The sequence below is a fragment of the Silene latifolia genome, chromosome 4 (assembly GCF_048544455.1).
Source record: "Silene latifolia isolate original U9 population chromosome 4, ASM4854445v1, whole genome shotgun sequence".
Taxonomy (NCBI): Eukaryota; Viridiplantae; Streptophyta; class Magnoliopsida; order Caryophyllales; family Caryophyllaceae; genus Silene; species Silene latifolia.
Window position 1 is genome coordinate 102,474,330 of NC_133529.1, and position 26,457 is coordinate 102,500,786.

Sequence of the window (26,457 nt, forward strand, 5' to 3'; positions counted from 1 at the left end):
CCCTTGGTTATTATAATAGGAACCCCCTCCTTGCCTGTATTGTTGAAAAGCAAGGACCTGTTCCTTCTCTGTAAGACAGCCAACAGTAGTGTGACTGTCGTTGCTCCCACACCTCTCACATGTGATAGTCTCTCCTCTAGTAAGCAAATGAACCGCCTGAGGCTCCCCAGCAGAATACAGCTCCAACTTATCAAACCTAGCATTCATGGCTTCCAGCTGAGCCACAACTTGCTTATCGACTGCATGAACTATTCTAATACCATCCCTCGGGTTTCCATACTCAGCACAGTGGGTCGCCATCTCTTCAATAAGGGCCCATCCCTTATCATCGTCAGTGTTCTTTTGGAATCTTCCGTTGGATGATGCATCAAGTATGGCTATGTGATCATCGTACAACCCATTGTAGAACTGATTGGACAGAAACCACAGATAAAAACCATGGTGAGGAAGTGACCTTACCAACCTCTTGAAACGGCACCACGCTTCATAGAAAGTTTCATCAGGTGCCTGCTTGAAACTAGTGATTTTTGCCCTCAGCTGATTAGTGCGCTGCGGAGAGAAATATCTCTTATAAAAAGCGAGAGCAAGGGTCTCCCAGTCTGTGACCCCTGCGGCCGCATGGTCCAAGTCAGTCAGCCACTCCCTGGCTGAGTCAGTCAAAGAAAAAGGAAACAGCACCTCCTTAATCTTGTCTTGAGTTACCCCCTTTGTGGCGGGGATAGTAGAACAGTAGTCCGTAAAGACCTCCATATGCTTCCTCAGGTCTTCACCTGCCACACCTCTAAAGACATTTCTCTCTACCAGATTGATATAGGATAGACGGATGTCAAAAGTATTCCCATCCTCAGTCTGGAGATTGAAACCTTTAGGAATAGATGATGCTTTAGGCTCCGAATGACTAGCAATATTCGGCATCTTTACTGGTTGGTTTACAGAACTGAAAGTGTCTTCTTCAAAAGATGGATTTTCTGTAATTAGGAAATGCTGAAGTTCGGGTTCGAAAGTACTTAAGGCTTCCTTTCGTGATTCTCTATGCAGACGGAGTCTATGCCTGAACAGTCTCTCTGGCTCAGAATCAGCTAAAACTAACTCCAACCTGTTTGACCTGGGTATACACGATACTGAAAGAAAATGAATAAGAACTGCCTAAAGGAATAAAAAATTCCCTGAGACGGATAAAATAAACGAAACAAAGACAGATAGGGCAATTGCCTCCCCGGCAACGGGGCCAAAATTTGACAGGGCCGTCGTATACCTATCAAAAATAACTAACTAAACTAACTATATATCTAGGGAAGTCAGGTCGATCTCCTCAGGGAGGCAAGATATCTGTAAAGTTCCGTCTATTTGGTCACAAATGAGGGGGGTTTTATAATTGGTTTTCTAAACTAAAAGATTTAAAGGAAGAGAAGCAAGGAAAGAGCAATAAAGACAGAAAATGAGAATAAACTATCAATAGAGAGGGGACATGTCAGGATTTCGGTTCACTATGGTAGTCCAGTGACTCAGCTGTAAACAACTTAGATAAATTACTGCGAGACGGATATGAAAAGGTCCTTCCGGTCCACTTTCTATCCTAAATTACCTCTAACTTAACTTCCGTCCTCGTCAGGGTAGTCTACTGTTCATAGTAGGCCTATTTAGTCCAATCTTCCGATCCAAGATTAAATTTAACCAGATTAAAAGGGTGACTCAGAAGCGTGCACTCAACTAAGTCGGTAAATACAGTTATATTGCAATGGGGACAAAGTCTCACAATTAATTCATCTAACCTATTTACTATATCGTCACATTTCTAATGTAGATCCCCTAATCCTAACATGAAACAGATTAGCTACTCATGCTATTAATATTGTCAAAACTAATAACAAGGAATAAACTAACATTAAGCATGATGAAATAATAATTAAAATGCATAAACAAAGATTAGGGCAGAAATTAAGAAAGAACAAAACAAGTAATTAAGATGAATAAAAGAGAGATTAATATTAAAAAGGGAGAAAGAGATTACAATCGCAAGAATCCGGCGTAAAGAACAAACAAATTCGAGCGAGAAAATCCGAAAGCAAAAGTTACAGTGAAAGAGAGAAAGCAACGCAGTCTTTACAGTGAAAGATGAAATGATAAGATAAAACTGAATGCCAATGACCTAGTTATTATGCGTTTAAATAGAAAAATTACTAAGTCCATAAACTAAACACGTTCACGGACTAATTAAATCCCATGAAAGACAAATCCACTCGATCGAGTGGTCTGAAACAGCTCGATCGAGTACTTCTCCAAGTAATCTACTCGATCGAACAGAATTGTTACTCGATCGAGTAACTCCTAATTCCAGCTCTATCGATCGAGTAAGACAAAGCACTCGATCGACCATTTTCAGCCATAGAAACCACTCGATCGACCAATAAAACAGCTCGATCGAGTGTTCTTCCTCCAAAACAGCTCAACCTTGTGACCGACTGCTCCGTAGACCATTCCTTCACGCATCGCAATGCAAGATCTCACTCTGAACAGTCCCGTCTCCTTAAAATGCATGCAAAAAGGGACGAAAATGGTACGATTCTACTACTTCCACGTTCATTTCTACAAAATGGACAAAACGAACCAAAGTAGCCAATTCGGGGCATAATACTATATAAACAGTACAAAAGTACATGGAAATACGTGCTGAAATAGGCTAAAAAGACTATACAAAATGCACGTATCAAACACTACTACAAAACCGACCAATTCTTGATCAAGGAAGGGTGGATATGGATTGTAGCTATTTTAGTGGGTTTGCCAAATGGAAAGGCTAAGGCTCAAAGGGGCTGAATCAAAAAGGGAGATAATGGAAGGAACAAAACAAGGCAATTTGGCTATGTGAGGTTCATATGCATGTGAAAACAAATTTTATTTCATAACTTGAGCACAAAAATGAAATGCAAATCATGGTCTAAGGACGGAATGACACACTTATGCGTCTAGACATAACACGTTCCATGAGGAGACCTACTCACAATCCTAAATGAGGGTTGGGTAAGAATGTACCAACCCTAGGAGGCTCTAATCCTCACATATGAGTAGCTAGGTCGAGACTTAGGTCTAGCCTACGGTCAATGGTCTCACAGGGCGGCCTAGACTCGTTAGTCGGGTCCCAAATTTCCCATGGCTAACCTATGGACACGGGTGCAAGCCACAAGAAGGGGGAAGGCACGATTGGGACTTGACTCATCCTTGGGGTATATGCTTTCCTCCCTTGACCATATTTCAAGCACAACATTATATACAAACTAAGTGCAACAAGATGGAAACACGACATATATATACATGTGACAATGCATGGAAGAAATGGAAATGACATAAAGGAGACATGCAATAATTTGACTAAACCTAGCAGCATATCAAGTATCAACACCAACTATCCAAAAGTTCCCCAAAGGAACATCCAAGGCACAAAATCCCATCCTCTTTCAAATATACAAGATATATAAAGAAAGAACGGTAAAGGAGTAAGAGATTAGAACGAGTTTACCAAACGGTCTTCTAGCTCCTTTTTGCCTCAAATGGTCAATGCCTATGCCAAAGGTTAGCCAAACATATATATACAATGCAATATTTTTGTAATTTTTGAATTTTTTCGATTTTTAGGGATTTTTGTAATTTTCTCAAATTAACAACTATATACAAATATAAACAATATGCACAAAGTGGATATTTCCCTCCCCACACTTGAATTTACATTGTCCTCAATGGAACAAAGTATAGGGAGAGAATAGGAAAAATAAACAACATATTTTTGGTGGTTTTTGAATTTTTTTTTTCGAAATTAAAGAACATGTTTTTGGATTTTTTTTGAATATTTGAAATTAAATAACATGTTTTTGTATTTTTAAATGATGGAATTTCCTCCCCACACTTATTTATTTATATATTTCCAATGGAAATAAATATGTGGAGGAAATTCGGAAATGAAGTACATGTTTTTGTTGATTTTTTCAAATTTTTAGTGATTTTCAAATAAGTATGCAATACATGATCTAATCTATATGCAATATGATGCAAGTTATACTATATGAATGCATTTCTATATGTGACGATATTTTACAAAATTTAAATCTAATGCAAGCCTAAATGAATGCAACTAGATGAATAGCTATCCTACATATCATACAACTAACTAAATGCATACGAAATTTAAATATGAATGAGAAGTTTGGATTTAGGGAATCATACTTGTTTTGGATTTTCAAAGTGGGAGCAAAAAGTAAGGCTCAATCGAAATCCGAGCCATAGTCAACTAGCTCTTCTTCTCCTTCATCATCATCATCTACATCAACAACTTTCCCTTTTCCGCGGCCCCCGTCATCATAGCCGCCTTGATAACCAACGTCTCCATAGCCGCCACTCCCTCCATATCCAATTCCACTACCACCATATCCACTAACATGAGCATCAAAGCCGCTCCCGCCATATCCACCATCATGAACATCAAACCCACTACCGCCATAACCACTATCACCCACATCGAATCCACCTCCACTTCCCCCTTGTCCACTACCACTACCACCAAACCCTCCTAGGCTTCCATGAGGGTTATATGGAGCATCCACACCAAACCCTCCCGCTCCCGATCCTCCTTGGCCATCAAAGCCTCATAGATCGGGTAGTTCCCAAGGGCTTTATCCACGTAGATTCTATCAATTTTTTGGTGGGCTCGGCCTAAGGAGTCATCGACTTGCTCAAAGCGTTTGTCGACGTGGGTGCGGAAATCATCTAAAGAAGTCCGCACCTTCCCAATCCCGAGGTTCATTCGCTCCATGAGCTCCATTACTTTTGGATCTACGATTTGGTATTGGGAGGGTTGGGTGGAGGAAGAGGTGCCGGTGGAAGGTGGGGCAACGTAAGTGAAAGATGATGGTGTTGTTCCTCGGGCATCTCTTCCATAGGAAAGGGCACTACGGGCTTGTTCACGTGCCGTAGGAGCGGGAGTTCGGGCTAGGGGAAGGTGGTAGGTTTCTTGGTCCGGCTCAAGGGTGATAATATGGGCATTTTGGAGCGCAATTGAGGTGAAAGTTTTCCGGATCATGAGGTATGTCCTCTTATCCTCCCAATTATAACGAATGAAGTCAAGAGAGGTCAAATGGTCATTATTAACTGTGTTAATGCCCTCAACCGGTGTATGCCGCGACTCGACGAATCCCACCGTGCTCTTGGCGATTTGGGTGATTAATCCCCCAATCACAATTGGCGAGTTGGTTCGGATGTTATTCCCAATCTTTTGCATATGCAAGACCATCAAATGGGCAATGTTGATTTGGTAGCTCTTGGGTTGTTGCCTAAGAAAACATCCTAGAATGGCTAGCTCATCGGACCACATATTGTGAGGCTCATACCTCCCGAATATGGTCCAACACATGGAACGATGCCAAGTCCGGATTATTGGGTTGTGGATATGACTCTCTTTCATTTTTGGTTCATCCTTGACACTCTCCCCCGAAATTGCCTTCCACAACTCATTTTGGTCAAAAGTTAACGGGGGAGTATGGCTTCCCGTACAAGGTAACCCGAAAATGGTACCAAACCTACCAAGGGTTATTTCCACAGTTTTGTTTATCAAACGGAAAGATATGCTATTTATCTTACTCGTGTTATTATTCTTATCAACTTCTAGGGAGCACAAAAATTCAAGGGTTATTATTTCGAAGGTTTGTCGATGGAAATTGTACAAGGCTCCCATCCCGACCCCTTGGAACAATTTCTCACATTCGGTATCTCACCCAAGCCTTCTCAAAGTATTTCGACAAATAAATCTAGTAGGAACAATATCACTAGATTTAAGGTGAGCAAACCTTACCTTATGCGCTTCACTAATGAAGATGACCTCCGGGTAGGAAGGGTCGGGTTCTATTCCGGTTCCACTAGAGTTAGCCTCGGCTCTAACCCTCTTGCTTGGTGCCATTTTTCTCTAAGTAGCTATCTTACCTTGTTAACCCAAGTCAAACCCCAATTTTTCCACCAAAAGGCTTAAAAAGACAAATAAACCTTAAATAAATAAAGCTAGAGTATAGAACTTACCAAAAAATTGATGTTGAATTTTCGGATTTCTCTAACCCTAGACTTGAAAGTTATGATTTTTGATGTTTTTTGGTATTTTTGTGTTGAAAAATGGAGTTTGGAGTGATAATATATGGTTAAAAGGAAGTTTGAGCTCAAAATATTGATGATTTGATGATGATTTTTGAGGATTTGGGGTTGAGTTGGCGAGGAGAAAAGATGGTTATTGTGTTTATGTTTGAAGAGAGAGAGAGAGAGTGATTTTTAGAAAGTGATGAGAAAATGAGTGGTGAAGAGTAGTTAAGGGAGCCGGGTGAGAGGTCTGGGCCGGTCAGGGACCGGCAGGGATCCTGGGTGTTTTGATTTCGAAATTTTTTTTCTTCAATTTGAGTCAACGGGTTTTGGGCCGGTCAGGGACCGGCCGCCGACCGGCCGGCTGGGATTCCTCTCTTTTGTTTTTGAAAATTTCTGCCCAAGTATAATGCGACTCTCAAATAGGGTAGACCGGTAGGCCGGCCGACCGCCGGAGTCCTTCCGATTTCCTCCAATTTCCCATGCTCACCAGGTGACTCTCAGCCGGTAGACCGGCTGCCGGCCGGTCGGCTGGGAGTCCCTCCTCATAAATTCCACACCAAAGTTACAGCAGTTTCCCAGCCGGTCACGGACCGTCCGCCGGTGGACTGGCTGGGAGTCCTTTTTCTCATTTTCTCCCCTCTTGCTAACTTGAAATATGTCCAAAAGGTCCAGCGGGTTTTGAGCCGGTCATAGACAGGCCGCCTGTCCACAGGCTCAAATCCCCTTTTGACATATACATTGCTTCAAGTATCAAGATTTTACCAATGATGGAACATTTCAAAAATCAACTCTCCCAAACACAATTAAGTCATCGGAATTCCTTCTAAACTCCAACACCAACTCCATCGTGCCAAGTATGATGTTTCCAAATTTCTCATTGTCTAGCTAATATGCATGCTATATACAAGTGGTGGTTCTTGAGGAACTCCATCAAACCAAATCATCGTTCGAAAATTTCAACTTGTCTCCTCCTCGGGAAGGGGTTCCCCGAGGTAGAGCACTTCAATCGGACCTTTGTTGTCTCCTTTATAGTAACGCTTGACTCATTGTCCATTGACCCTAAAGGTGCCACCTTCCTCACTCCAAAGTTCAAAGGCACCGTAAGGAAATATTTTCATCACCTTGAAGGGTCCCGACCACCTTGACCTAAGCTTGCCCGGGAACACCTTAACTTTGGACTTCAAAAGGAGAACAAGTTCTCCCACACTTATATCCTTCTTCATGATCTTGGCATCATGCCATTTCTTGGTTTGGTCTTTGTAAATTTTGGAGCTCTCATAAGCCTCCAACCTCAATTTTTCAAGCTCATTCATTTGGAGAAATCGCACTTCTCTGGCGGCATCAAAGTCAAAATTCATTTCCTTGAGAGCCCACCAAGCCTTGTGCTTTAGCTCAACGGGCAAATGACATGCTTTTCCGTACATAAGCTTGTAGGGTTTGGTGCCAAGAGGTGTCTTATATGCCGTTCTCAACTCCCATAACACATCCGGAAGTTTTTGGAACCAATCTTTCCGACTCTTGCTAGTCACCTTCTCCAATATAGCTTTGATTTGGCGGTTAGAGACCTCCACTTGCCCACTAGTTTGAGGGTGGTAGGCAAGGGCGGTTTTATGTCGCACTCCATGTGACTCTAGTAGAGCTTTGAAGGTGCTCTTGCAGAAGTGTGATCCGCCATCACTTATGACCATTCTTGGGGTCCCGAACCTTGGAAAAATTTTTCCTTTGAAAAGTTTCATAACAACCTTGCTATCATTGGTAGGAGAGGCTACCGCTTCAATCCATTTGGACACGTAGTACACCGCCACCAATATGTATTCGTTTCCACAAGAGTTGTGAAACGGTCCCATGAAGTCTATGCCCTAACAATCAAAGAGCTCAATCTCCAATATGTTGGTGAGGGGCATCTCATTCCGCTTTCCAATATTCCCAACCCTTTGGCATGCATCACACGATTTCACCAAGTAGTGGATGTCCTTGAACATGGAGGGCCAATAAAATCCACCTTGGAGGATCTTGGCAATGGTTCTTGAGGTGGCCAAATGTCCCCCATAAGCAGAATTGTGAACTCGGTCAACAATCTCCAAGCCCTCCTCTCTAGAAACACATCTCCGGAACATTCCATCCCCACACTTGCGAAACAAGTGAAGATCATTCCAAAAGTACCGCTTGGCATCATGTCTCAACTTTCTCTTTTCTCTTGGTTCGAAGTCATCCGGAATGAAACCATTCACAAGGTAATTTGCAAGGTCCGCAAACCAAAGAGTCTTGATGCTAACTTCCATAAGGCTATCTTCCCTTAGCCATTCATTAATAGGTCCACTCTTGTCTTGAATCCCATGGTCCTCAATGGTCAATCTTGATAAGTGGTCGGCTACAATATTTTCTGACCCGGCCTTGTCCTTAATCTCCAAATCGAACTCTTGGAGTAGTAAAACCCACCTCAAGAGTCGAGGCTTTGCATCTTTATTCACCATTAGTTGTCTCAAGGCGGTGTGATCGGAGTAAACCACCACCTTAGAGCCAATTAGGTATTGCCGGAACTTTTCAATGCCATGCACAATGGCCAATATCTCCTTTTCGGTCGTTGAATAGTTACATTGCGTTTGGTCAAGGGTCTTGATAGTGTAGTAGATGACAAGGTGTTTGTTGTCAACTACTTAGCCTAATACCGCGCCCGTCGCAAAATTCGACGCATCGCACATGATCTCGAAAGGTAGATTCCAATCCGGTGCCCGAATTATTGGAGCCGTGACCAATGCTTCCTTCAACATATTGAAAGACTCAAGACAAGGTGCATCAAATACAAAAGGAACATCCTTGAGGAGTAATGAAGTCAATGGTTTTCCTATTTTTGAAAAGTCCTTAATGAAACGCCTACAGAATCCAGCGTGGCCTAGGAAACTCCTCACTCCCTTCATATTAGAAGGAGGACAAGTTTTCTATCATGACAACCTTAGCACCATCGACTTCAATACCCCTTCTAGAGATAACGTGACCAAGTACAACCCCTTCCTCTACCATGAAATGACATTTCTCCCAATTTAGGATAAGATTGTGCTCCTCACATCTCTTCAACACATTAGTCAAATTGACTAGACCATGATCAAATGAGTCTCCATGGACACTAAAGTCGTCCATGAAGACTTCCATGCTTTTCTCAAGAAAGTCCGAAAAAATGGCCATCATGCACCTTTGAAAGGTGCCTGGTGCATTGCACAACCCGAATGGCATTCTACGATATGCATAGACTCCTGTGGGACATGTGAAAGTCGTTTTCTCTTGGTCCTCCGGGTGAATTGGTATTTGAAAGAACCCGGAGTAACCATCGAGAAAGCAATAATACGCATGTCCCGCAAGCCTCTCGAGCATTTGGTCTATAAAGGGGATCGTGAAATGGTCTTTAAGGGTGGTGGCATTAAGTTTCCTATAGTCGATACACATTCGCCATCCCGTAACCAGCCTAGTGGGTAGGTGAGTCCCGTCTTATTGCTCAACCATGGTCACCCCTCCCTTCTTGGGCACCACATGAACCGGACTCACCCACTTGCTATCCGTTATTTGATAGATAATCCTGGCCTCAAGTAATTTCAAAACTTCATTTTTAACGACCTCGACCATTTTAGGGTTTATCCTCCTAAGACCATCTACCTTGGGCTTGCTCCCCTCCTCTAGAATGATTCTATGTATACATAGACTTGGACTTAGCCCCTTTATGCCATCTATGCTATACCGAGTGAGCCTTTGTGAGTTCTCAAAATTTTTAAAAGTTTCACTTCTTGTGACTCACTAAGGTTAGCATTTATGATCACCGGGTAAGCCTCCCTCTCATCAAGGAAAGCATACTTGAGCGAGGGAGGTAAAGGCTTGAGTTTTACCTTTGGAGGGAGAAGGCCCTCCACCTTCTTCAAAAGCTCATCATCTACATCATGATCTTCTTTCATTGCTTCATCATGTAGGGAGATTTGAAAAACCTCTTCCATCTCCGCCTCTTCTCGGATAACTTCGTGAACTACCTCGTCAATCACTTCAATAGTGCTTAAGCTTTCAACTTTGGGTCCTTTCATCAAATGTGGGAGGTTAAACTCAACATTGTTGCCCTCAATCCGGAAGGTTAGCCGCCCATTATTCACATCAATAAGCACTCCTCCGGTAGCCAAAAACGGCCTTCCTAGGATAATGGGGGTATGACTATCCCCCGGGATGTCAAGGACAACAAAATCGGCCGGGATCAAAAGCTTTCCAACCTTGACGGGTACGTCCTCAAGCACCTCCAAAGGGCGTTTGACGGACCTATCCACCAATTGGAGAGTCATAGTAGTAGGAGCAAGAGTGTGAATGCCAATTTTCTTTGCAACTTTTAAAGGGATGACACTCACACTTGCTCCCAAGTCACAAAGAGCTCTTGATATAGGAACACCACCAACTATACATGAGATTGAAAAGCTTTCCGGGTCACCAAGTTTAGTGGGCATCTTGTTAAGGATATGAGCACTACATGCCTCTTCCATTGCCACTATGGCCCTGTTCTTTCTGGCTTATTTTCAGCTCACTTCAGTTCAGCTCAGCTCTATTCAGTTCAGTTCAGCTCAGCTCAGTTCAGTTCAGCTCTATTCAGTTCAGTTCAGCTCAGTTCAATTCAGCTCAGCTCTATTCAATTTAGTTCAGCTCAGCTCACTTCAGCTCAGCTCCACTAAATTCAGCCAATTTCAATTTTATGAATCTTAAACTTAATAGTTTTATTAATATATTTATTAATATTATATATTTATTAATATTAATATTAATATTAATATTAATATTATTATTATTATTATTATTATTTTATTATTATTATTATTATTATTATTTTATTATTATTTTTTGCAAGAAAAGCAAGCCAATTTTATTCATCCTTAAAAGGGAATAAGAAGGCCAATCTTACAAAATAGAACCACTAGTAATCAACTAACAGCTATTTAACCCATACAACACCTCCTCTTCATAAGAAGAAGGAGTCACATGTAATAACTTAACACTAACTAGAAATTGGACTCGACGAATGACATAATCCACATCGTGTTCCACAGTGTTGAAAATCCTGGAGTTCCTTTCTTCCCAAATACTATAGATCAAAGCATTCAGACAACTAGTAACCCAAAGAAACTTCCAATGTCTCCTATGCCGCCTGTGTGCAATCCAGTGCAGTTCTGTTTTTAATCGCATAGACCGACCTCTCAGACCCATCCAGTCCAGCAAATGCTTCCAGATATGACTTTAATAGCTACATTGGAAAAAGAGGTGCGGGTGATCCTCACTGGTAGCCTTACAGAGCACACACCTATTCACCAATTGCATACCCCTGAGAGTTAGTTGATCAATAGTAGCCAACTTACATTGCATAACAAGGACAACCATGAAACTATGCTTAGGCACAACAGCCTTATTCCATACTGCTCTCACCCAACTGATTTTCCTGCTTGGCTCTCGAAGAAAATCATACACCTTGTGAAGCTGCATTTTTCCCCCTGAAATACAAGTTAATAAGAAAGCCCTTGCATCAGCAATACTACCTGCTTTAGCAACTAAATCATTCCTGACTTTCAGCAGACTCCTCCAACTCTCTGAATGACAGTTCTTGACTGACATAGTCCAGAAATCACCAAACTTTATATTGTATGTGTGGTTCCAGTTTGCCCATAAACTGTCAGAATGAGTATCAACAATCCATATCCATTTACACAGAATACATTTATTCCAAGACAAGATCTCCTTAATATTGAAACCCCCTTCAGAATGAGGTGTACAACAGGAGGCCCAACTCTTCATAATCAACTTCCTTTTGCCCTCATCAGAACCCCATAAGAAATACCTACAAAATTTGGTGATGAGCTTGATCACACCCTTTGGAATCAGCAAAGTGGAACACCAGAATTGCTCAAGTCCAAAGATGACTGTATTAATCAAACTAATTTTCCCAGCATAGGATATCTTCTGTTTTGCCCAAGAATGTAAGCATTTCTGCACTTTACTAAGTAAATCAGCAAACATACTCTTATTAAGTTTTCCTTCATTCAAAGGAACACCAAGATATCTAAAAGGAAATTCTCCCTCCACATAATTAGTATCCCTTAGAATAGATTGCTTGACCTCCTCTCTAACTCCTCCCATATAGATGTTGGTCTTATCTGGATTGGCCTGCAAACCAGATAACTGGGCAAACAAATTCAAAGACCTAGTCACAGCTTGAACAGAAGGTACATCTCCCCTGATAAAGAGCATAAGATCATCAGCGAATATGAGATGGTTCAACCCCAATTTCCCACATTTTGGGTGATAAGAGACCTGATGTTCTTTATGAATTCTTCTTAATAATCTTGAGAGAATCTCCATACTCATCACAAAGAGGAAAGGAGAAAGGGGATCTCCTTGCCTCAAGCCACTCTCCCCTTTGAAAAAACCTTCACTAACCCCATTCACCTTAATGCTAAACCAAGTTGAAGTTACACAATCCATTATCCATTTCTGGAACTGAGGGGGAAATTTAAAAACCTGCAACATCTGAGCAATAAACGTCCATTGCAGAGAATCGAAAGCCTTCTTAATATCAACTTTAATCAAGCACCTGGGTGAGATACCTTGCTGCCCATACCCTTTAACCAAAGATTGAGTAAGCATGATGTTTTCAAAGATACTTCTGCCTTTTACAAAGGCCCCTTGCTCCTTCCCCACAATCTCAGGTAACACAGTTTTCAACCTAGCACAAATGATCTTACTAATAGTCTTATAGTAAACTGTACAACAAGCAATTGGTCTATAGTCCATAACAGTTGACACCACCTGTTTTTTAGGAATTAAAGCAAGCAAGGTAGTATTAGCTTGTTTAGGCATAGTACCTTTCCTAAAGAAGTCCTTGACTGCTGCACAGAAATCCTGCTGGACATTATTCCAGGAAGTTTTGAAAAATTGAGCAGAAAATCCATCTTGGCCTGGACTCTTATTAGAGTCCATAGAAAATAACGCAGCTTTGATCTCTTGATCATCAATATCTTTACAAAGAGAACCCCAAGCTGATTCAGGAACTATAGGACCATCCAGTATGACAGTGTCTAAACTAGTGGTAGTCTTCCTCTGTCCCAATAACCAAGTATAGTATTCCACAAAAGCAGTATTTGTCTCATGAATCCCTTCCCTTATATTACCATTCATATCCTGTATTTTACCAATAAGAGTTTGATGCTTCCTAGCAGCTATTCTGGAGAAGAAATAACTAGTAGGAGCATCCTTGTATTTAATATCCTGAATTTTAGCCCTTTGGAGGAGAGAACTTCTTTCTGTCTTCCTTAGAATTAAGTAACGAGCCAACAATTCCTTCTCCTGAGCAAGAAGAAGAGGATCTAAAGGGGAAACTTGTAACCGTCTCTGACTAGTCTCCAATGCTTCCCTAGCAGCAATAACCTTCTGAGTAATACCAGTATAATGAGTCTTGTGCAAGGAAATAAGACTCTTCCTAAAATGTTTCAATTTGGTGAAGAGCCTGAAAATATGAGTCCCTTTGACAGGTATACTCCAAGCTTCTGTGACTTTCTCCTTATAATCTTTATGATCCTCCCAACAGTTTAAATAACTGAATGTCCTTCTCATTTTATAGCCACCTTTAACTTCCACCAACAATGGGGAATGATCAGATATTCCAGAAGGTAGAATCTGAACATTAGTAGTGGGAAATTGAGTAAGCCACTCAGTATTAAGAAGAACTCTATCCAACCTAGACCAAATTATAGCAGTAGGGTCTCTTTTATTGGTCCAAGTATGCTCAAACCCAAAGCTATGAGTATCATCAAGAGAACAGTCAAGCAAACATTGATTAAAAGCCATTATCTCAGTAACTGAAGGAGGATTAGGACCAATCCTCTCACCCATGTCCCTGACAATGTTGAAATCCCCAAGAACTATCCAATTAGTAACAGAACCTGACACACTTCTTAGCTCATCCCATAACCTATCCCTATGGGCACCATCATTACTGCCATAAACCATAGTGACATAGATAATCTGATTAGAGATATGATGTAAAAGTCTCAGATGAATGAATTGATCATGTAATCTTGAATTAAGAAGTGTGATTTTCCTAGAATCCAAAAACACCCATATTCTACCATTGTAATGGTGAGAATAGTTATTAAGAACAGAATAAAAAGAAAACTTCCTAATAATATCAGCAGAGTTAATAATCTTCACCCTAGTTTCTAAGAGTCCAAACACTTCCACTTTATTCTTAATTAAGTAGCTTTTAATCTCCTGCTGCTTTATTGGATCATTAAGACCCCTAATGTTCCAAGAAGAAATAATCATTTGCCTGGATCTGGAGGTTCCCCAGCCTGAGGGACCTCAGTTATGATATCCTCCACTACCCCTTCAGATTGTAAAACAGAGTAGTTATTGCTAACTGCAACCCCAAATTGAAAAGTATCCCTTTCCTGCCTATCCTCATTCAGAGTAATGACCTCAACAACATCATCATCATCATTATTATTATTATTATTATTATTATTATTATTATTATTATTATTATTATTATTATTATTATTATTATTATTATTTTTTTTTTTTTTTTTTTTTTTTTTTTTTATTATTATTATAAATGCGCGCAGCTTTCATTATAATAAAAATAAAAGGTTTACATGAAATTGGTGGGGAGCCGAGAGACAATCTGGGCTCCCACACCCTTAGCAATAGTAAAGCTAATACGAGTAAAAATGTAAGCGGCTACCCGAGCCCCAAAGATCTCGAGATACCGAGAATTTCGGATCCGCTGAGCAAGGCAACAAAGATCCGAACTCAACTCCCAAGTGAAGAGAAAGAGAAAGGTAGGAAACATAACCCGCCATCGCGCACAAATCCCCATACTTAGCACACTTTCGCCGAGCAAAGATCGGCCGACAACCCGGCCCCAAGACAAAATCGCCAACCTACTCCGAGTCAAAGGTGAAGAACCCGTCGGTCGACGCACACATCACGCCCCGTCCCAAGAATAAAGCAATAACCGCAGGACGAAGAGAGCCACCATGCCCATCAACCAAACCGATATCAACCTCCTTCCCGCAGTAATACCAGATCTATAGCAGATGTCGAAAAGAGTGTCCCGAACAAGGTTATGCCGATGTTTAACGCCCACAAGTGTTGCAAGACAAGAAACAGCGTGGTCCCCAAAAACATCCCAAAGAAAAACCCGAGAGCAAGGCAGAGGGGCCGGATACCGAGAATAACGGAACACCTGACGATACCCCAAAGACACTACGGTAAGTCCTCCGTTCATAGTCCGCCCCAACCCCGAGATAGGAACCGCACGTAACCAATCGAGGAGTGAGAACCCCGCCGAGACTCGCCAAAGAGCGATCTCGGCGAGGTGTCAAAGAAAAAAGACTCGAGGCGAAGCAACGTCGTGAAATAAATATCCGCCAATTTCTTCATAAGTTTGGGGGCAGCAATTTCACTAGGGTGACCTAATATATCAGAACTCGTAGTCGCAGAAACACCGTGCGACATCATCAAAAGCAGGCCAGCAGCCTACAACACGAGAAGGGCCGAGGAGCTTAGCTCGCAAACCACAGATCGCGGGGACGCAATAAAAGCATAGAACAAAACATCTCCGGCCGCATAAACACCAAGGCCACCAAGATGAAAAGGGAATGTAGCAAGGCGCCACTGCCAATCCCCAAAACCTGGCCCTGACGCGGTGACAATACGTTCCAAGCTAGAACGCAGAGCGGCGTCAAAAGGAAGATGGACAGACCCAAAAACACTAGGGGAGCAAGTGCGAAGAGAGAAGTAGAGCTTAGATATACCAGTACAAGCTCGAAGAAGAAGCAACTCACACTGCGGGTCCTCAATCCTCGCAACCAAGTCCATCAGTGCAATGGTCTTGGTTACTCTCGTCGCCACAATCTCACTGCTAAAACCAGGACAAGTACTGACAGGTCTTCCCAATACAGTAACACCACGCAAAGGCCGAGAAATAGAAGTGGGGAAAACCCCCGGTAGCCGGCTCCGTGGATCCTCAACCGGCCAAAAGACCTCCGTCTTGGAGACATTTAGGTGTAAACCAAAACGAGGGCCATCCAACCTAATCAAGTCCAACACCTTCCCCACCTCCAAAGTATCTCCCACAATGGTGCCATCATCTAAGTACCATGCCTGCAAAGTGAGGTCAAAAGTGTCCCGGATCTTGCAAACCAAAGGATGCAAAACCAACGCGAAAAGCAAAGGCCCCAAAGGATCACCCTGCTGAACACCCTGACAAGACCACAAACAGTGCTCCCCATAAAAAAGGCGGGCGGGCTGAATAACAAAACTCCACCCAACGGAGAGAGCGGCACCGACGGCGGACCTCAAGCATGGTCGAACGGTCAACAAGGTTGAACGCATTCTCGAAATCAACCAAAGAACATAGAAAGCCCCACTGTTCCCCCGAGCCTCAATGAGCGGTTCAAGGCATGCAAGATAGCCTCTCCTCCACCAGGACACACCCACCCCGAATCAAGCCCATCAAAATAAGAAGATAAGGACGGGCCAACCATAGAAGCACCAACCTTAGAGACAAGCCGTCTCCGGACCGCACCGACAAAGAATAGACTAACTCCACCACCCGGTTTAACGAGTGGTGTGAGAGGGGCGCTGGCAATGTACTCACCTGCAGGAAGAGGGCACCGAGCCCTCAAGAAAAGATTGACCACCCTAGTAATAGAGGTGATCAAATCATCGGAGATAGCCACAGCAGCGCCACTCAAACAGTCCATAAGGTGCTGAGCACGAAAACCATCCCTCCCACAAGAAGTACCACGAGGGAAGCTCCGAATCATATCCAAGACCATCGCGGAAGAGGCAACCAGAGGATGATGATCCCCAGACAGAGGAGGCAATGAAGGAGGCGGGGCGACAGGATGCTTCTCACGCAGGGCCACGAGAGTGGCATCGGAGTAGGGGCGACCCCGCAGGAAGAAAGCACTCGTACAACAAAGCAGATAATGGCCATCGATATCTTCCGCCGGCATTCATGAGGTTAAGGTCACTCAAATCGAGATCCTCATCCACGAAAAGAAGAAGGACCTCATCAAAGCACTCAATAACCGCAAACCCCCCCCCAGGTGTCCCCCAAGCAAGAATAGCCCTGGCAATACTCTCCTCCTGATGCTGACGCCGAATAGCAGTCCGACACTCATGATTACTCCGAGGAGCGAAAGTCCTGAGCAAACAAAGAGGTAAAGCAAGCAAACGCACCCAGCGGGAGAGATCACTAGGGGCATCAAACACCGCATCCAAGGCCCCTTTCAAAGCCCGAGCAAACCCAAGACGGCACTTAGGAGGAATAGATTTCACGGTCACGAAGGCCCAAAGACAAACAAACGATCCAACGAAGATATAGACCATCGAACGAGCTCCACACTATCATCAGAAGAAACCGAAGTAGAAGGAGCCAAAGGTCTCGGAATACCATGAATATGGAAGGTGTAAATGCCATCAACACACCCCGGATGCTCCACAATATCACCCCGATTATGCCGACATCTAGCTCCAACAGTATGGGTCATAAAACACACCCCACACAACCAGAGCCCCATCCGTCTCAAAGAACTCTCGGCATTGGAATAAACAGTCAAACTATCAGAAAGAGTCTGCCGCGTAAGGTCCAACGCCCCGTCATGACAATGTCGGTCCTGCAAATGTTTCTTCCAAGTCGCCTTTGTAAGGCCCTTACCAAACCATCGCGACACCCATGAAGACCGAAAAAGGACAATGGTATCGTACAAGCTCGGGCATTAAAGGACAGAAAACCCAACACCCTTCCTCGCGAACGAAAACCGATATAGCCACTAAGCTACCACACAACCACCAACCACACACCCACACGGCTTCCCCTAAACACCCTAGCCTTGGCAAAATACCACCCCTGAACCACCACAGAGAGCCACAGGCAGCAGCAAAAGACAAGCAACAAGGCGGCAAGAAGGAACACCGGCAGAAAAGGCAAATAAAAAAAACAAAACCGAGAAAAAGAAAGAAGAGGAAGAAAAACAGACTGTAGGGCAAACGGGCAGCATCAACTGTCGACGGCGAGGGGATAATAAGGTGGCAGAGGGTCACTCCAACCAGAAGAGTGGACCTAAACCACCTCAAAACCGATAGACAATCACGCCTGAAAACCGAGAACCCGAAAATCGAGAACCCGCAAACCGCAGTCTAGGTTGAAGGAAAACGATGCAGCGCCGTCCTCCACCACTGAAATGATCGGCGACGTGAGGTCTGATGACCATTAGGTGGTGGCGCAGGTCCGTAACTGTCGCAAACGGACGACAATCACGCCTGAAAACGACAAACACCGCAAAAACCCTCAACACCAGAGACACGCCGTCAGGCAAGCCACAACAAACGGAAAACAAAAGTTTACATGAAATTGGTGGGGAGCCGAGAAACAAGCTGGGCTCCCACACCCTTAGCAACAACAAAGCTAAGTCTAGTAAAAATGTAAGCAGCCACCCGAGCCCCCGCATCCTAAGATACCGAGAATTTCTAGATCCGCTTGAGCAAGGCAATAGCATCCGAACCCAACTCCCCAAGTGATGAGAAAGAGAAAGGAAGGACCATAACCCGGTGCCGCGCACAAATCCCCATACTTGGCACACTTACGCTGAGCAGCATCAGCACAACCCGGCCAAGCAGAAAATTCGTCATCCCAGTCTGAGTCAAAGGAGAAGACCCGGTTAAGTCGACGCACACATCACGCCCCCTGTCCCAAGAATAAAGCAGCAAATCCGCAGGACGAAGAGAATCCCCATGCCCGTTAACCAAACCAACATCAACCTCCTTTCCCGCAGAAATACCCGATCTATAACAGATGTCGAAAAGAGTGTCACGGACGAGGTTATGCCGATGTTTAACGCCCACAGTACCAGTACAAGAAACAGCGTGGTCCCCAAAAACATCATCCGCAAAATCCCGAGAGCAAGCTGGACAGGGCCTAGAGACCGTGAATAACGGAACACCCAGACGATACCCAAGCACACTACGGTACGTCCTCCCATTCATAGTCTGACCCAACCCCGAGATAGGAACCGCACGCAACCAATCAGAGGAGTGGGAACCCACCGAGATCGCCACAAAGCAAGTCGGCGAGGTGTCAAAGAGAAAACAGACTACGAGGCGGCAAGAATAACCGTCGCGAAATAAATGTCGCCAATTTCTTCATAAGTTTGGGGGCAAAGCGCAATTTCACTAGGGTTACTTAATATACCAGAGCCTGTAGTCGCAGTAAAACCTCGCGCGACATCATCAAAAGCAGGGCCAGCAGCTACAATACCAGAGGGTCCGAGGAGCTTAGCCTGCAAATCAGCAGACTGCAAACGGGACGCAATAAAAGCATAATGTAAAATATCCCGTGTCGCATAGACACCAAGACCACCAAGATGAAAAGGGAAAGTAGCAAGGCGCCACTGCCAATCCCCAAAACCCGGGCCAGACGCGGTGACGATACTTTCCAAGCTGGAACGAAGAGCAGCATCAAAAGGAAGATGGACGGACCCAAAAACACTAGGGGAGCAAGTACGAAAGGAGAAATAGAGCTTAGAAATACCAGTACAAGCTCGAAGTAGAAGCAACTCACATTGCGGGTCCTCAATCCTCGCAACCAAGTCCATTAGCTCAATGGTCTTAGTTACTCTCCTCGCCACAATCTCACTGCCAAAACCAGGGCAAGTCATCGACAGTCCACCCAAAATAAAGAACACCCCTCGCGGGCCGAGCAATAGGGGGGGAACCCTGGGAGCCCACTCGAGGATCCTCAAAAGGCCAAAAGACCTCCGTCTTGGAGACATTAAGGTGCGTCCAAAACGGGGCCATCCGCCATAATCAAAGCCAAGACCCTCCCCACCTCCAAAGTATCCCCCACAATGGTGCCATCATCCAAGTACCATGCCTGCATAGTGAGGTCAAAAGTGTCCCGGATTTTGCATACTAAGGGATGCAAAACCAAAGCGAAAAGCAACGGACCCAAAGGATCACCCTACTGGACTCCTTGACAAGACCACAAGCAATGCTCCCCATAAAAAAGACAGGCACGATCGAATAACAAAACTCCACCCAACGGAGAGAACCGGCAACGTCGGCGGACTTCCAGAAGCATGGTCGTACGATCAACAAGGTTGAAAGCATTCTGGAAATCAACCAGTAACATGGAAAGTCCCACCTCAGCACCCCGAGCCTCAATGAGCCGGTTCAAGGCATGTAAGATAGCCTCTCCTCCAACGGACACACCCACCCCAAACTGCAAACCAACAAAATAAGACGACAAAGAAGGACCCACCATAAAAGCACCAACCTTAGAGACAAGCCGTCTCGATCGTACAACAAAGAATAGATGCAGACCCACCACTGGTTTCACAAGCGGCGTGAGAGGGCGGCGGCAATGTACTCTCCCAAAGCAAGAGGGTACCAGGCCCTCAAGAAAAAGATTAACCACCCTAGTAATAGAAGTGATCAACTCATCAGAAATAGCCACAGCAGTGCCACTCAAACAATCCATAAGGTGCTGGGCACGGAAACTATCCCTCCCACAAGAAGTACCACGAGGGAAACTCCGAATCATATCCAAAACCACTGACGCAGAGGCAACCAGAGGATGATGATCCCCAGACAAAGGAGGCAATGAAAGAGGTGAGGCAACAGGATACTTCTCACGCAGGGCCACAAGAGTGGCGTCGGAGTAGGGGGCGACACCAGAGGAAGAAAGCACCCGAACAGCAGCAGTATAGTGACCATCAGAAATCTTCCGCCGACATTGATGGAGGTTATGCTCACCCAAATCCAGATCCTCCTCCACATTAAACAAAGAAGAACCCTCATCAAAACACTTCTGCAACAGCTGCAAACCCCCCCAGGTACCCCCCAAGCAAGAATAGCCCTAGCAATACTCTCCTCCTGACGCTGGCGCCGAATAGCCGTCCTACACTCAACATTACTCCGAGGAGCAAAAGTCTTAAGCAGACACAGCGGTAAAACAAGCAACCGAATCCAGCGGGAGAGATCACTAGGGGAATCAGCCACATCATCCAGAGCTCCTTTCAAAGCCCGAGCAAGCCCAAGACGACACTTAGGAGGAATAGATTTGACGGTGCGGAGGCCCAGAGATAATAAACGATCAAGGGAAGATATAGACCACTGAACAAGCTCAACACCATCATCAGAAGAAACCGAAGTAGAGGGAGCCAAAGGTCTCGGAATACCATAAATATGAAAACTGTAGAGGCCATCAACACGCTCAGGAGACAGCACAATATCACCCCGACTATGTCGATATCTAGCACGAGTGGTACGGGTCATAAAACACACCCCACACAACCAGAGCCCCATCCGTCTCAAAACACTCTCGGCATTGGAATAAACAGTCAAACTATCAGTAAGAGTCTGACGCGTAAGTTCCAACGCACCATTCTGGCAATGTTGGTCCCGAAAATGTTTTCGCTAAGCCGCCTTAGTAAGGCCCTTACCAAAACCATCCCGACAAGCATGAAGACTCGAAAAAGGACAATGGTACCGCATTTTAGCTCGGTATGAAAGGACAACAAAACCCCAACACCCTTCCTCGCACACGACGGCGTTGAACAGCCGAGGACCACCACCAACTAACCACACCGTAGCTGTTGACAAACGGCCCAACACCCACACAACTCGAAACTCCGCACCACACAAACCGCAACACCCACTACAACCAGGACCCACACACCCAAGGCAGTGGCAGAGGCGCAGTGGGGATTGCACATCTGGCGTGAACACCGGACCACCACAAAGAAGGCAAAACAATGAGAAAATGAAACGAAAAAAAAAAAAAAACGAAAAGGAACGTGACACTCACCAGTGGAAGGACCCTAAGGCAGCGCCGTCAGCCACCACTGTAATGACCGGCGACTTGAGGTCTACTGGCCAAAAGGTGGTGGCGCAGGTCGACAACAGTCGCAAAGCAGGCGACAATTACCCATGAAAAGACGACACCCCGCAAATCCTTCTCAACAGTGAACCACCGTATAAACCACCCACAACAACTGCCCCTGACCGGCGACGTGAGGTCTAATGGTCGACATGGGGTGGTTGTTGGCAGCCAACGGCGGAAGAAAAACCCAAAAACCCGACGCCCTAACCAAGAACGATGCCCTAATCCCACAATCACAACCCAGCCGACACCAAAAAACCCGACAGACGGCGACGATGAGATGGCCGGCGTGAGAGGGTGGTGCCGGTGAAGGAGACTAGGGTGGCAGTGACGACAGTCGGGCAAGAAACGGCAGTCAGGCAGGAATCGCTGATCGCACGTTTCCCTCTCCTATCTCCTATCTCCTATCTCCTATCTCCTATCTCCTCTCTCAATATTATTATTATTATTATTATTATAAAATGCGCGCAGCTTTCATTATAATAAAAATAAAAGGTTTACATGAAATTGGTGGGGAGCCGAGAAACAAGCTGGGCTCCCACACCCTTAGCAATAGTAAAGCTAATACGAGTAAAAATGTAAGCGGCTACCCGAGCCCCAAAGATCCCGAGATACCGAGAATTTCCCGGATCCGCTGAGCAAGGCAACAAAGATCCGAACTCAACTCCCAAGTGAAGAGAAAGAGAAAGGTAGGAAACCATAACCCGTGCATCGCGCACAAATCCCCATACTTAGCACACTTTCGCCGAGCAAAGATCGGCGACAACCCGGCCCAGCACAAAATCCGCTAACCTGATCCGAGTCAAAGGTGAAGAACCCGTCCGGTCGACGCACACATCACGCCCCCGTCCCAAGAATAAAGCAATAAATCCGCAGGACGAAGAGAGCCACCATGCCCATCAACCAAACCGATATCAACCTCCTTCCATGAAATACGGATCTATAGCGGATGTCGAAGAGAGTGTCCCGGACAAGGTTATGCCGATGTTTAACGCCCACGATGCAGACAAGAAACAGCGTGGTCCCCAAAAACATCCCCAAAGAAAAAAACCCGAGAGCAAGCAGACGGGGCCTAGATACCGAGAATAACGGAACACCCAGCGATACCCCAAAGACACTACGGTAAGTCCTCCCGTTCATACCGCCCCAACCCCGAGATAGGAACCGCACGTAACCAATCGAGGAGTGAGAACCTCGCCGAGAGGCGCCATAGAGCGATCCGGGCGAGGTGTCAAAGAAAAACAGACTCGAGGCAAGAGCAACCGTCGTGAAATAAATATCGCCAATTTCTTCATAAGTTTGGGGGAGCAATTTCACTAGGGTGACCTAATATATCGAAACCGTAGTCGCAGTAAACACCGTGCGGCATCATCAAAAGCGGGGCCGGCGCACTACAACACGAGAAGGGGAGGAGCTTAGCTCGCAAAACCCAGATCGCAAGCGGGACGCAATAAAAGCATAGAACAAAACATCTCCGGCCGCATAAACACCAAGGCCACCCAGATGAAAAGGGAATGTAGCAAGGCGCCACTGCCAATCCCCAAAACCCGGCCCTGATGCGGTGACAATACGTTCCAAGCTAGAACGCAGAGCGGCATCAAAAGGAAGATGAACAGACCCAAAAACACTAGGGGAGCAAGTACGAAGAGAGAAGTAGAGCTTAGATATACCAGTACAAGCTCGAAGAAGAAGCAACTCACACTGCGGGTCCTCAATCCTCGCAACCAAATCCATCAGCTCAATGGTCTTAGTTACTCTCGTCGCCACAATCTCACTGCTAAAACCAGGACAAATCTTGACAGTCCTCCCAAATCGTAACACCGCGCAATGGCCGAGAGATAGAAGTGGGGAAAACCCCGGAAGCCGCTCCGTGGATCCTCAACAGGCCAAAAGACCTCCGTCTTGGAGACATTTAGGTGTAAACCAAAACGAGGGCCATCCAACCTAATCAAGTCCAACACCTTCCCCACCTCCAAAGTATCTCCCACAATGGTGCCATCATCTAAGTACCAAGCCTGCAAAGTGAGGTCAAAAGTGTCCCGGATCTTGCAAACCAAAGGATGCAAAACCAACGCGAAAAGCAAAGGCCCCAATGGATCACCCCTCTGAACACCCCGACAAGACCATAAGCGTGCTCCCCATAAAAAAGGCGGGCGGGCTGGAATAACAAAACTCCACCCAACGGGAGAGAGCGGCACCGAAGCGGACCTCTGAAGCATGGTCGAACGGTCAACAAGGTTGAACGCGTTCGAAATCAACCAAACAACATAGAAAGCCCCACTGTTCCCCGAGCCTCAATGAGCGGTTCAAGGCATGCAAGATAGCCTCTCCTCCACCGGACACACCCACCCCGAATCAAGCCCATCAAAATAAGAATATAAGGACGGGCCAACCATAGAAGCACCAACCTTAGAGACAAGCCGTCTCCGGACCGTCATCGACAAAGAATAGGACGAACTCCACCACCCGGTTTAACGAGTGGCGTGAGAGGGGCGCTGGCAATGTACTCACCAGCAGGAAGAGGGCACCGACCCTCAAGAAAAAGATTAACCACCCTAGTAATAGAAGTGATCAAATCATCGGAGATAGCCACGTTAGCGCCACTCAAACAAATCCCATAAGGTGAGCACGAAAACCATCCCTCCCACAAGAAGTACCACGAGGGAAGCTCTGAATCATATCCAAGACCACCGCGGAAGAGGCAACGGAGGATGATGATCCCCGGACGAGAGGAGGCAATGAAGGAGGCGGGGCGACAGGATGCTTCTCACGCAGGCCCACGAGAGTGGCATCGGAGTAGGGGCGACCCTGAGGAAGAAAGCACTCGTACAACGTTAAAGATAATGGCCATCGATATTTTCGCGGCATTGGCGGAGGTTAAGGTCACTCAAATCGAGATCCTCATCCACATAAAAAGAAGAAGGACCCTCATCAAAGCACTCCTGTAACAACTGCAAACCCCCCCCAGGTGTCCCCCAAGCAAGAATAGCCCTGGCAATACTCTCCTCCTGATGCTGACGCCGAATAGCAGACCGACACTCATGATTACTCCGAGGAGCGAAAGTCCTGAGCAAACAAAGAGGTAAAGCAAGCAAATGAACCCAGCGGGAGAGATCACTAGGGGCATCAAACACCGCATCCAAGGCCCCTTTCAAAGCCCGAGCAAACCCAAGACGGCACTTAGGAGGAATAGATTTCACAGTGCGAAGGCCCAAAGACAGCAAACGACCCAACGAAGATATAGACCACTGAACGAGCTCCACACTATCATCAGAAGAAACCGAAGTAGAAGGAGCCAAAGGTCTCGGAATACCATGAATATGGAAGGAGTAAATGCCATCAACACACACCGGATGCTCCACAATATCACCCCGATTATGCCGACATCTAGCACCAAGAGTATGGATCATAAAACACACCCCACACAACCAGAACCCCATCCGCCGCAAAGAACTCTCGGCGTTGGAATAGACAGTCAAACTATCAGAAAGAGTCTGCCGCGTAAGGTCCAACGCCCCTTCATGACAATGTCGGTCCTGCAAATGTTTCTTCCAAGCTGCCTTTGTAAGGCCCTTACCGAAACCATCCCGACACCCATGAAGACTCGAAAAAGGACAATGATACCGCACAAGCTCGGGCATGAAGGAAGCAGCGAAACCCCACACCCTACCTGCACAAGAAATCAATATAGCCACCAAACCAACACCCGCACGAAAACCACCACACAGGCAACCGCTCGAGCAACAAGAGGCACTCTAGGTCAAGTTGACCACCGACACACCACACACACCGGTGATGGTCAACAACCAACCACAAAACGCAACCCTAGGCACCCGGCACAAGCAAACCGTATAGCCCACCACAACACCCAGCCCCCACAAAGCGGCAGCAGCGGCAGGTAGTGGTCAATCACTGCACCAGCAAACACCAAGGCTACCACCAGCCGCAAAACAACAGCAACCGGAACCCTAAAGCGAGAACAAGAAAAAAGAACAAGAAAAGGAAAACAAAACAGGCTGCAAACTCACCGTAGGGCAACTGCTGGCCAGGCCGTCAACCACCACCACACAAACCGGCGACTTGAGGTCTAAAGGCCAGTGGGTGGTGGGGTAGGTGTACACCGATCGCAAATAGGCGACAGTGATCCTCGAATAACGCCGCCAGAAATGAAATCCCCTGCAACCCAGAAAAACCACCACTGAAACAACCACAACACCTTCCCCAGACCGGCGACGTGAGGTCTAAAAGGTCGTCGTGGGGTGGTGGCAGCAGTCAACGGCGGAAAAGCACGGGAAAACAGAAGCCCTAGAGGAAAAACGCACCAAAGCCCTAGAAACGCCTCCAATCTGATGCCCACCGTGCAACCTGAAGCCCACCGTGATACC

At 45.5% G+C, this 26,457-nt stretch overlaps 2 protein-coding genes and 1 non-coding gene across 3 annotated transcripts; 1 reads left to right on the forward strand and 2 right to left on the reverse strand.

Annotated features, from left to right (window-relative positions):
- The first annotated feature begins 433 nt into the window (after positions 1-433).
- On the forward strand, positions 434-539 carry LOC141654542 (small nucleolar RNA R71). The gene has a single exon (XR_012548099.1). It is a non-coding gene; the product is annotated as a small nucleolar RNA R71 (small nucleolar RNA).
- A 6,618-nt stretch (positions 540-7,157) lies between these two features.
- On the reverse strand, positions 7,158-7,802 carry LOC141651849 (uncharacterized). Its single transcript, XM_074459543.1, has one exon. The coding sequence runs from the start codon at positions 7,800-7,802 to the stop codon at positions 7,158-7,160; it is 645 nt and encodes a 214-aa protein (XP_074315644.1).
- Positions 7,803-9,833: 2,031 nt separating this feature from the next.
- LOC141651850 (uncharacterized) lies at positions 9,834-10,622 on the reverse strand. The gene has a single exon (XM_074459544.1). The coding sequence runs from the start codon at positions 10,620-10,622 to the stop codon at positions 9,834-9,836; it is 789 nt and encodes a 262-aa protein (XP_074315645.1).
- Positions 10,623-26,457: the final 15,835 nt, after the last annotated feature.